Source organism: Heterodontus francisci, chromosome 32, assembly GCF_036365525.1.
Source record: "Heterodontus francisci isolate sHetFra1 chromosome 32, sHetFra1.hap1, whole genome shotgun sequence".
Taxonomy (NCBI): Eukaryota; Metazoa; Chordata; class Chondrichthyes; order Heterodontiformes; family Heterodontidae; genus Heterodontus; species Heterodontus francisci.
Window position 1 is genome coordinate 14,831,251 of NC_090402.1, and position 12,866 is coordinate 14,844,116.

Sequence of the window (12,866 nt, forward strand, 5' to 3'; positions counted from 1 at the left end):
TTTGCACAATCAATTAGGGCTGTCATTTCCTCAAAAATGGTCAAGGAAATTGGTCAGGTGGGATCTCCCTCCACTCCCCCCACCCTGTGAAACCATGTTGACTGCTTTCAGCTGTACTTCCCAAGTGCTTCCACAAATCTGATTAAAATATGTATTTTTCTGAAGGATGTGTTTGCCCTGGACATCCTGCCCAAGGGCCAATCTTCATACAAAAGCAAAATACTGAAGATGCTAGAAATCTGAAATATAAACAGAAAATGCTGGAAATACTCAGCAGGTCTGCCAGCGTCTGTGGAGAGTGAAACAGTTAATGTTTCAGGTCAATGACCTTTCACCATTCTTCATGTGTGAGCCAAAACCTTAAGTATCAACAAGCTGTTTGACTGTGGAGGGTATCCCAGTGAAATTCAATCCTGTCCTTGCCCAATGTTCACACACATGCATTCTCCAGGCATCATTGAATCAGGAACCTTGGCTAATTTTCTCCTACCTAGCCCAAGGAAGATGAGGCCCCATCTAATAGTTCCCTATCCTGGTTGAAATTGGATAACAATACAGGGAATAAAACTTGGAATTATCCTAGATTGCATGACTGACAGTGATATATTTATCCACTATAATTGGAAGAACTTTAGATAGTATATATTGTATCACACCTATGTTTGTTGGTATCTTTATCATTTTCCACTTGTGTAAATGTCATTTTGTTCAGAAGAGTCTGATTTGACACACAGTGAAACAGAATGCTATCAATCCCAGATACAATCCTACTTCTGTCCAGCAGCCACTCACAGATCTAATGTGTATGATTGCAGTGATGAAATGTCACATCACAGATACTCTGGTCTCTGTCTACATCACACATCACTTAGACTGGTACTGCTTGTTGGAATAATGCATATTAGAGCAATGGTTGTCCTTTATTGAGTAACTGTCACTCTTCAACCCTGAATCTCACAGAGCATTGCACTTCCTTCCAAAACACAGGATGTGCAGAAAAGTATAGTCAAAGTTTGAAAAAGAGATTTCGATGCTTGGGTGGGTGGGTGGGTGCAGGGAGGGCAGAAAATGTTTTTAGAAGCCACTTTTATCTAAAGTTATGATTTTTAGGTCAGGTAGTTTCTGATCGGCGATGTGTTGAGTGAGAAGTTGCCATGTGAGTTTCAGTACCTCCCAGTAGGGAAAAATTGGAGAGGACACTTTCCCACTAAACCAGCCATGGTTTAACATTCATCTGAAAAACAGCACCTCTGGCAGTGCAGCATTCCCTACTACTGCGCTGAAGTGTCAGACTAGATTATGTGCTCTGGATTGGGACTTGAAGCCACAACCTTCTGACTCAGGTGAGAATGCTACCACTGAGCCAAGCCAGCCTTGGACAAACTATACAGGTGGGCTGAACAATGTCCAGTGAAATTTAATGTAAATCCAAGAATCTTAGTAGATTTGACATTTAACATATCCACCAATAGCCAAACGAGCAATGAACAAAACCAATAGAATGAAGAACCATAATAATAAAAGCAAAATACTGGGGATGCTGGAAATCTGAAATAAAAACAAAGTGTTGGAAATACTTAGCGGGTCTGGCAGCATCTGTGGAGAGAGAAACAGAATTAACGTTTCAGGTCTGTGACCTTTCATCAGAACTGGAATGATCAACTAGAATGATAAACCATATAGGCAAAACAGAGTTTGATGGGAAGACTTTCCTAAACTAAAATGTTCTGGTCAGACCACACCTCATACTGTGTCCAATTCTGGTCGCGGAGTCACAGGAGTAACATTCCAATGCTAGAAGTAGTACAAAGAAGTAGTACCTGTATGGATTCAATAGGCCAAATGGCCACTTTCTGTGCCGTAATGACTAAGAGCCATGTGGTTGATCCCAGTATTAAAGGTCTGAGTTATGAGCCAACACTGGAAGAACATGGGCATTTCAGCCACAAATGAAGGTATCTTAGTGGTAGTCTTGGGTAGTAAACCATTTGGATAAGTAAATATGGAAAGTTGCTTTAAACTAAATTGCATAAGGGAAAGAGAAGGTAGGTTCAAAACAGTAACAGACAAATTTAGGAGCGATGGCATAAAGTTCTTCACACACAGAGTGATCAACACATGGAATAGGATCCTTGGATAATGCGATGCAGGCAAATACCCTGAACTTATTTGTAAAACAAAAACTATTCACTGGAATTGGGGAAGTGCAGGTCTTTCTGAAGGCATGAAGTAGAGTGGATGGAATGGCCATCCACATCCTAGAGTCATGGAGACATTTCCAGCATGGAAGGAAGCCATTTGGCCATAGAGTTCATGCCAGCTCTCCACGGAGCATTCCAGTCAGACCCGGAGCCAATGTAGGTTAGCGAGCACAGGGATGATAGGTGAATGAGACGTTGCCAGTTTAGACATGGGCAGCAGAGTTTTGCATGACCTCAAGTCTACAGTGGGTCGAATGTGGGGGACCTACCAGGAATGCGTTGGAATAGTCAAGTATAGAGGTAATGCAGACACGAATGAAGTTTTCAGAAGATGAGCTGAGACGGGGTGAAGTCAGGTGATGCTACAGAGGTGGAAATTGGCAGTCTTAGTGATGGAATGAATATGAGATTGGAAGCTCATCTCGGGGTCAAATATGACATCAAGGTTGTGAACAGACTGCTGCCAGGGAGAGGGATGGAGTCAATGGCTAGGGAATGGAATTTGGAGCTGGGAATGAAAATGATAGCTTTGGTCTTCCCAATATTTAATTAGAGGAAATTTCTGCTCATTCAGTACTGGATATCTGAGAAGCAATCTGCTAGTTTAGCAACAGTGGAGGAGTCAAGAGACGTGGTGGTGAGGTAGAGCTGGGTATCGTCAGCGTACATATTGCCAAAGAGCAGCTTGTAGATGAGAAATAGGAGGGGGCCAAGCAGAGATAGTTGGGGGACACCAGAGCTAACAGTGCGGGAGCAGGAAGAAAAGCCATTGCAAGTGATTCTCTGGCTACAATTAGATAGCTAGAATGTAACAGGTGAGAGCAGTCCCACCCAGCTGGAAGACAGTGGAGGGGTGTTGGAGGAGGATGGTGTGGTCAACCGTTTCAAAGGCTGCAGACAGATCAAGAAGGACGGGGCGGCAAAGTTTACCTTTGTCACAGCCACATAAGATGTAATTTGTGACTTTGATACGAGCTATTTCTCTACTGTGGCCGGGGCAAAAATCTAATTGCAGGGATTTGAACATGAAGTTCTGGGAAAGTTGTAGTGGATTTGGGAGGTGACAACATGTTCAAGGACTTTGGAGAGGAAAGGGAGGTAGGAGATGGGATGGTAGTTTTCAAGGATGGTGGGGACAAGGGTTGTTTTTAAGGAGAGGGGTGGTGATGGCAGATTTAAAGGAGAGAGGGCAACACCTGAAGAAAGAGACCATTAACAATATCAGCTAACGGGACCAGGAGAGGAACTTGGGTGATCAACAGTTTAGTGGGAATAGGATTGAGGGAGCAGGAAGTGGATCTCATGGATAAGATGAGCTCAAAGAGGGAATGAGGGGAGATAGAAGAGAAACTAGAGAAAGATGCGGGTTCAGGGCTAGGGCAGGGGGGAGCATTGGAGGAAGTTTGGCCAGGTGGGTGAGTGGAAGGAAGGGAAGTGACAGAGGCAGCTGATCAGATGGTCTTGATTTTCGTGACAAAGAAGTCCATGAATTCATTGCACTTGTTGCATATGAGGGTGGAGGGGTCAGGGGAGAGGGGTTTAAGAGGACGGTTGCATTAGAGTAAAGAAGATCGGGGTTACCTTAGCATTCCAAGATGATCCTGGAGTAGTGAGCAGTTTTAGCAGATGAGCGCAGGAACTGATAGTGTTTTAAGTGGTCTAGCTAGATCTGGCAGTGGATGGCTAAACCAATTATCTGCCATATCGTTTCAAGTCTGTGTCCCTTGGACTTAAGGGAGTGGATATGAAGGCCATACCCAGGGAAAGGGCTGGTGGGGGTGGAGCTGGAGAGTAATTGTTTTATTTAATGGAGCTGACACTTCCAAGAAAGAATGATGGTGAGGAAAACAGTGAAATATTGTAATTTAAAACAAATAGACAGCCGCGGGCTGTAACTTTCTGATTCAATTATTAAATGTCTAAGTACAGGTCACTGCCAAACTCTTCAATTGTTAATTTTAAATGTGGCATTAGACTTTTGTTAGCCAAAGGTATTGATGGATATGGGGCAAAGGCTATGGAGTTAGGATGCAGATCAGCCATGATTCTCATTGAATAGAGGAACGATGCGTGCAGGGGCTGAATGGCCATTCCTATTCCTGTAAAAGATCCCACATGGGAGACTTATCAAGAAAGCAAATGCACATGGGATACAGGGTAACTTGATAAGGTGGATTCAAAATTGGCTCAGCTGTAGGAGACAGAGAGTGATGACAGACGGCTGTTTTAGTGACTGGAAGCCAGTGATCAGTGGCATACCACAGGGATCTGTGCTGGGTCCCCTATTGTTTGTCATTTTATATAAACGACATAGATGACTATGTGGGGGGTAGGATCAGTAAGTTTGCGGATGACACAAAGATTGGCCGAGTGGTTAACAGTGAGGTTGACTGTCTTGGGTTACAGGAAGACATAGATGGGATGGTCAAATGGGCAGAAAAGTGGCAGATGGAATTTAACCCTGAAAAGTGTGAGGTGATACACTTTGGAAGGAGTAATGTGACACGGAAGTATTTGATGAACGGCCTGACCCCGGGAAGTTCCGAGGAACAAAGGGACCTTGGCGTGTTTGTCCATTGATCTCTGAAGGCAGAAGGGCAGGTTAATAGGGTGGTGAAAAAGGCATATGGGACACTTGCCTTTATCAATTGAGGCATAGATTACAAAAGCAGGAAGGTCATGTTGGAGTTGTATAGAACTTTGGTAAGGCCACAGCTGGAGTACTGTGTGAAATTCTGGTCATCACATTATAGGAAGGATGTGATTGCATTGGAGGGGGTGCAGAGGCCATTCACCAAGATGTTGCCTGGGATGGAACATTTAAGCTATGAAGAGAGGTTGGATAGGCTTGGGTTGTTTTCACTGGAGCAGAGAAGACTGAGGGGTGACTTGATCGAGGTGTACAAGATTATGAGGGGCATGGACAGGGTGGATAGGGAGCAGCTGTTCCCCTTAGTTGAAGGGTCAGTTACGAGGGGGGACACAAGTTTAAGGTGAGGGGCAGGAGGTTTAAGGGGGATTTGAGGAAGAACTTTTTTACCCAGAGGGTGGTGACGGTCTGGAATGCACTGCCTGGGAGGGTGGTAGAGGCGGGTTGCCTCACATCCTTTAAAAAGTACCTGGATGAGCACTTGGCACGTCATAACATTCAAGGCTAAGTGCTGGCAAATGGGATTACATAGACAGGTCAGGTGTCTTTAATGCATCGGTGCAGAATCGATGGGCCCAAGGGCCTCTTCTGCACTGTATTATTCTGTGATTCTGTAAATAAATTCATTCAATTCAAAAAAAACTTTTGCCAGTATTAAAGATGGCGCCCCCTTTACACTACTCTTGTGCCAGGAGGTCAGAGGTTAGAGTTGGAGGTCAGAGGTTAGAGTTCTGGTCGAGCGGCGTGTGGGGCAGTGATGGCGCGGTTGTTCCGCGCTCTGACGGGGGCTTGGCTGATCATTCACAAGAGTTTAGTAACTGGAGCTGAGAGGAAAGGGGCGGGTCACAGAACATTGCCAGGCGTCTGGAGGAGAAGGTACAGCAGGGCTCCGACTAAAGCGGCCCTGTGCCTCCCCGCCATGGAGTACCAGGTAAAAGCAGCTGCTACCGGCGGGGACTGGGACACGGCCACAGGGCTGGGCCGGAGCCGAGTCTCAGTCCCCGGCGACGGCCTGGAGTCCGGTACCTGCCCGCGCTTTTGTTGGTACCGGACACTCGAACTCCGGGGGTGGTGGGCAGAGGGTGGGTCGGACATTGGGGTGGGGGGGGGGGGGTGGTTTGGACACTCTGGAGGGGGGGTGGTGGGCAGAGGGTAGTTCGGACACTTGGGGTGGGGGGGGTGGGTTTGGATACTCTAGAGGGGGGGTGGTGGGCAGAGGGTAGTTTGGACACTCGGGGTGGGGGGGGGTGGGCAGAGGGTAGTTTGGACACTCGGGGTGGGGGGGGGTGGGCAGAGGGTAGTTTGGACACTCGGGGTGGGGGGGGTGGGTTTGGATACTCTAGAGGGGGGGTGGTGGGCAGAGGGTAGTTTGGACACTCGGGGTGGGGGGTGGTGGGCAGAGGGTAGTTCGGACACTTGGGGTGGGGGGGGTGGGTTTGGATACTCTAGAGGGGGGGTGGTGGGCAGAGGGTGGTTCGGACACGGGGTGGGGGGGTTTTGGACACTTTGGAGGGGGGGTGGTGGGCAGAGGGTGGTTTGGACACTTGGGGTGGTGGGGGGGGGGGTTTGGACACTCTGGAGGGGGGGTGGTGGGCAGAGGGTGGTTCGGATACTTGGGGTTCGGGCAGGGAATCATTTTTCTCCACTCCACCCCGCTCCTGTTGCTCCATTAAGTGAGTAAATGTTGCAGCAGTAACTTTGTTTTTTTTTTCTCCCTGAAATCCTCAGCTTCAAATCCCAGGAGGAATTTCTCCTGTATTGATGCCTGGGTCTCCAGGTTCTCTGCTGTGTGGCCCTGACAGATGGTCCCACTACAGGCTGGGGAGGAGTCCTTCTAAAGGGGTTCCTGCTCAGTTACTGTCAGTTTAAATGGCTGCAAGCAGTTTATATAATTTTTTGTTGGTGGGGTTAATGTTTCTGGTTTGAAGTCATTTTGTCCCAGGTTTCAGGCCATGGGTGAGACAGTGACAGACGTGCCCTGGTGTTGGTTTGTTAACTTTTACTCATTTCCTTCCCGGACGAGGTAGACCTTGCACCATGCATAGTAAGCATTACCAGATTCCTAAAGGTTACTGCATGCTTGGTAGGAAGATGGAACTAATGCCAAGATTCCTGACCTCCTTTCTGAGGCTGGGACTGTTCCATTGCAGCATTAGTGATGTATATTCACAGTAATAGTTCTCATAACAAAAGCAACAAGTTGCATTTATAAGAGCGTCTTTTTTTATATTCTTTCATGGGATGTGAGCGTCGCTGGGAAGGCTAGCATTTGTTGCCCAACCCTAACTGCCCTTGATAACTGAGCAGCTTGCAAGGCCGTTTCAGATGGCAGTTAAGAGTCAACCACATTGCTGTGGGTCTGGAGTCACATGTAGGCCAGACCAGGTAAGGACAGCAGATTTCCTTCCCTAAAGGACATTAGTGAACTAGATTTTATGAAAATCCATGATGCTTCATGGCAGCATTACTGACACTGGCTTTCAATTCCCGATTTTTATTAAAGAATTGAATTTTACTAATTGAATATTTAATTGAATTTAAATTCCACCAGCTGCCATTCCACCAGGCTTTGAACCTGTGTCCCCATGGCATTAGCACGGGCCTCTGGATTATTAGTTCAGTGACACTACCACTACAGCACTGTCTTCACAAGACGTAAGGAAAAATGGATGCCAGGCGAAGAAGAAAAGATCGGGAGGGGTAACAAAAAGTTTTATCAAAGAGGTTGATTTTGAGGCGGAGAGACAGAGGCATCTAGGGATGGAATTCTAGATCTAAGTGGCTGAAGTATGTCCTCCAGCGGTGAGCAGAGGGATGGGGGAATAATAGACAATAAAATATGACCTAGCCTATGTTATCCAGCTCCTCGGAACAAATATTTTCAAAAGAAGCAACAGAGAGTCCACCTCCGTTTCCTGGCAAAATTCTGTGACGGTGCCACAATCCCTAGATTTATAAAGGGAGTAATAGTCCTTCTTGCTCATCACTCCCATTAAAATCTGAGACAGGACCAGTGTGCTTCCATTTTCCCTTTGTGACTTGAAATCTGTGTCGGACTGATGGGATGGAAGTTTGCTTTCTGTCAGGCATGGAAACCTACTTAAATGTTTCAAGGTACTTTCATGAGAACCCTAAATGTGCTTTTCTCCTTCCACCTCCTCCTCTGGAGGTGCTGAGGTACAGTTCCACAGGAGACAGCAGCCCCTGGTACTTTAGCTGCCTGTCATGTGTGAGATTAGACTGAGAGATTTAGTTTTGGGGGTAGCATTTCTACCCTCCTGCTCTGCCAACCTACTTGGACTTTGAGCTGGGCTTTTCTGGAGCAGGAAGCACAGTGGCTGACATTTTTGAGCTCCCTACCAAGCCTGGGACTATTGAGGGAAGTTGTAGCACCTTAACTGGGATTGGCACACTCCTTGTAGGCAGTGTTTTGATCCTGTGTCCTTGCTGGTCTCTATTGCTCCTTGTTGCTCTGGGTAGTGCAGTTACCGCTGCCTGATTGGGAGAGACTGCCTCCTTTCATTTTATTGAGTTCTCAAAGAAAAACAGTAGGTGCGGAATGATGTAGATTAAATTCCCACGTCTGTGTCCTTGAACTCAGTTGTTCTGGGTGAAGGGGACTGGTAACTGGGGGGGCATCTCTAGGTAACTGGCCAAGAGTGAGAAACCTGTGAGTAAGGTAAAGATCGGCGGTGGGGTTGGTGGAAAGCAATGAATCACATGAAGCAAACAAAATGCTGGGGTTCATTTCTAGAGGGATAGAATTGAAAAGCAAACAAGTTATGTTAAACTTGTATAGATCCTTGGTGAGGCCGCACTTGGTGTGCTGTGAACAGTTCTGCTCTCTGTGTTTATTAAAAGGATTATGAAAGGGTAGAGGTAGAGAAGATGTTTCCACTTGTGGAGGAGACCAAAACTAAGAGCCACAAATATGATAGTCACTAATAAATGCAATAGTGAATTGAGGAGAAACTTCTTTACCCAGGGAGTATGAGTGAGAGAGTGAATGTGGAACTCGCTACCACAAGGAGTAATTGAGGCAAATAGCGTAGATGCATTTAAAGGGGAGTTAGATAAGCACTTGAGGGAGAAAGGAATAGAAGGATGTGTTGGTATGGTGAAATGAGGAATGGTACAAGGAGGCTTGTGTGGAGCATGGGCCTGTTAGGCCGAATGGCCTGATTCTGCACTGTAAATTCTGTAAATCAGTCTGTACTCGCTGGAATTTACTGTGCAGGAGGAGTGGAGTGTTTACATTTCCAGCTGGACATTGTCCTCGGTTTGGAGCCAGGTTAAACCAGATGCAGGTGCCGAAGTTAATGATAGAATGAGTACGGTATGAGGATCACTCAAAAAGCTGCATAAATGAAAAGCATTGGATCTGCACCAAGTGTCAGGTGGTAATAAACTTGAGTTACGTTTATAAACACTTCTTTGTAGTTACAACTACCAAGGTGTTGATGGAATTGATTCCATAATTTCTGGCTGTCTGGTAGTAACTTGGCTTGTGTGTGAGCCCAGATATCGGATGTGCATACTTTACATTAGGGATCATCCCGTGGCAGTCAGGAGTTGGATATTTGCCTGATTTCTCCCAATTCCACCCCCAACCGGTTGTGAACCCCCTTCCCAGGCTAAGATCAGTTCATTTAGCACAGAGTGGCAATCGTACCTGGGACCTGCCTGGTCTGTATGTATCAGCATCAAAGCTATGGGGGAGCATAAAACACTTTGTGTAAAAATGATATTGGTTATTCCATACATTTTTTTTTTATAGAGTCATAGAAAGATACAGCACTGAAACAGGCCCTTCAGCCCAACGAGTCTGTGCCGACCAACAACCAACCATTTATACTAATCCTACATTAATCCCATATTCCCTACCACATCCCCACCATTCTCCTACCACCTACCTACACTAGGGGCAATTTACAGTGGCCAATTTTACCTGTCAACTTGCAAGTCTTTGGCTGTGGGAGGAAACTGGAGCACCCTGCAGAAACCCACGCGGTCACAGGGAGAACGTGCAAACTCTGCACAGGCAGTACCCAAAATCAAACCCAGGTCACTGGAGCTGTGAGGCTGCGGTGCTAACCACTGCGCCGCCTTTTACCTCAAGATTCTGGTATCTCTTCTGCATTCTAAGGTTGAAGGATCAGGCAGTTGGACCTTCCTCTAGGCGCTGGCACTGCCAGCACACCACTGGGCTGTATTGTTAGCTGACTCTCTTTTCATACTCTTTAACAAGCCCCCAACTCCTCCGCCTTCCCAGTTCTCTGTGGTTGCCCAAGATACTGCCCTGTATGTGGTGGTTTATGAGCAGGCATTGTAGCTCCCTCCGTGTTTCAGCAATTGTGCTACAGAAGCTCGTCAACCAGGTTTGATGCATGGTCTACACTGAAATAGTTAATTAGTTAGTTTGGTAGTCGGGGGTTGCAATTTGCGACAAGATCCTGGACTAGGCCTATCCAGCGATTCCCCACGTGGTTTTGCATGCTGCCAGGTCTCAACAGTCTAGGCTTGCATTAAGGGGGAGTATTTGAATGAGGCACCAGAGGGTGGCCGGGACCCGTGGAATTGTGCCCCAGCGAGAGTCAGTACCCATCAATGCAAGACAGGAATCAAGCCTGGGGCTTGCCTTGGTTACACAGCTCAACCTCACACCGGGTTAATTCATGTCACAAAAATATTTTAAAAATTGGTATATTGAAAGTCAGAACCAGGAAAGACTAATCGAGTCCCTGGTCATTAACCCAGTATTTATGGTGATATGCTGTGGGTAGTACAGTGAGAAGATGTAGAAGAACACTTTATACCTCGTATGCCTTAGGCTGAATCCATTTGATGAGATTGGATGGTTATGGATATCCAGGAGTGTGTTACAGACTGGAATCTAATCCTGGGGTTTGGATTACATGGATCGTGAGCACTTATCTTCCCTTTGGTGTTATATTGCTGCTGTGGAATCCCTCCTTGGTGGCTGCAATGTGTCCTCATGTGTCAACTGGACATATTTAGGGCAAAGTGCACTTAAGCCACTTTAACAATGATGAACCTTCATTTTTCGATATGATAAAGAGCCATGCACCCGAAGAGGTAACCTGTCTATTGCATTTTACAGCTAACCCCCAACCTGCTGTGTTTGCAGTAGTGTTTTATTATACTTTTAATTTGATGAGGTTCATTGTTGATCAGTTCAAGTAGCTCCCAGCAATATGACTACCAGAAGTTGTAGTGCCGGACTGATTGCCACCACTGCTGTAATACTCAACCACAGTTTGGAACAGTAAATTCTGTAACTGTATGGTTGGGACACAGTATGAAAGTTCCACACTTCCAGAATTCAGACCTGCGTTCTCTGAGTGTGTGCAGAACTGTGACAATTCTGACCATTTGCCTTAGTCTGTGCGACTGTTGCTTATCATTTCCTTTTGAGTGGAGTAGTCTCAAGTGACCCTTTGTGTTCAGGAATGGGTTGTGGGGAGCGTTAACTCTGCCGTGTACCTCCTCCATCTTACCTTTCCAGAGGGTACTCTAGGGCCTGGTGTGTTGCAGAATTGTAAAGTCTAAATTTATTTTTAAGCTTCCAATCCACAGAAGATGATGGGCCGAATGGCCTGTGCTGTATGATACTGTTAAGCGATGATTCTTTTAATGTTTAGTTGACCTGTGTCTTTGTATTTGGCTCCAGGACGCAGTACGAGCACTGAACACCCTCCAGACCAATGCCAGCACCCTGGAGCAGATCCGACGGGAGCAGGAGCGCGGTCAAAAGCAGGGCACTCTGGAAGCAATGAAATCCTTTGTGTACAGAGCTGGAATGACGGTAAAGGCTTAGAGCTTTTGTTGGTTGAGTGGGGAGATTCAGGTCGATGTACCTCATCAACCATCCACCCAAGTAATTGATTTCAAGTGAAGGTATCCAGTCAACCCATTGCCTATTGGGTGGGTCAGGGAGATTTTCCAGGTGGAGTCACCCATCCATTCTTCTGTGCTTCCTGATGACAGTGACCTGGGAGCAAGAGATGTGATGGGTGAAGGAAGATAGAACAAAGACAATAGGCATGATCTGGGGCTGTTCTTGGTTGAGGTGATGGGGACACCACAGTTGGCCTCAGTGTCTGGGTGACTGGAGAAGGTAAAATCAACCATGGTTTTCTGCTTCTGAGCACCATTTGGTTATGCTTGCTGGAAAAGATGTAGATGTGGGCATTGGGTGGATGAGTAAGCTGCCAGGGTATTCACTCTCCAGACTTGTCCACGAAGGTTGGTCATTTACCCAAGGGCAGTGGGACCTGTGCTACTGAACCTTGCCAGAGTCAACGCCTTCAGGGAAGGGGAGGGGAAGGAGAATGTAGGGTGGCACTTGTCCCAATCTAATAGATCCTCACCAGAAGGACTCCACATGATTGACACTCTCTCTTGTTAGAAGTTGCAATGTTCCAATAACCTTGAGCCTTTTCTTTTGTCAACGGCAGATTGAGGAGCTGGACCAGCTCGCCATCATCCATGTGACTGGGACAAAAGGCAAGGTCAGTCCATGACTAAAGGTAAATGGGTTTAAAAACGACAGAGGCAGCTGTAAATATTTCTGTTTGCTTTGTGGTTTGTTTTCTTTTATGCTGCAATTCTGAGGGTTTTACACCTGGAGCTAATGTGCTGGTGCTCTGGGTTGAGAGTCGTCCCCCTCGATTTCCCTCCCATGTACACTTTCCTGATCTTGTGTCCCTGGTTGAAGGGGGTGAAGTGCAGAATCTCGGGACTCCCAGACTGTGAGTGAGAGCATCGCCCTTCATCTGCTGAGGAGTGGGGTCAGCAAAAGTTTGGAAGCTTGCTACACGCTCGGTGTCTTGGTGGGTGATCTGTGACATGAGAGGTGGGGGGGGGGGGGGGGGGTTATATAGAAAAAGGGAATGACTGAAAGTCCCTTCTCTTAACTTCTGTAATAGACAGCCACTCCCCTTGTGACAAAGGAAATGTTGGGACAGTGTGTTTGAGGACAGGAGGCAGAGGGT

General features: G+C 46.6%; 1 protein-coding gene across 1 annotated transcript in view; it reads left to right on the forward strand.

Moving 5' to 3' along the window:
- Nucleotides 1-5,593: 5,593 nt before the first annotated feature.
- fpgs (folylpolyglutamate synthase) overlaps nucleotides 5,594-12,866 on the forward strand; it is a 50,961-nt gene continuing 43,688 nt past the window's right edge. Inside the window, exons 1-3 of the mRNA XM_068012307.1 lie at nucleotides 5,594-5,782; nucleotides 11,543-11,677; nucleotides 12,330-12,383. Of these exons, the coding sequence (XP_067868408.1) occupies nucleotides 5,609-5,782; nucleotides 11,543-11,677; nucleotides 12,330-12,383 (363 nt within the window). The 5' untranslated portion in view covers nucleotides 5,594-5,608. The remainder of the gene's footprint in view (nucleotides 5,783-11,542; nucleotides 11,678-12,329; nucleotides 12,384-12,866) is intronic.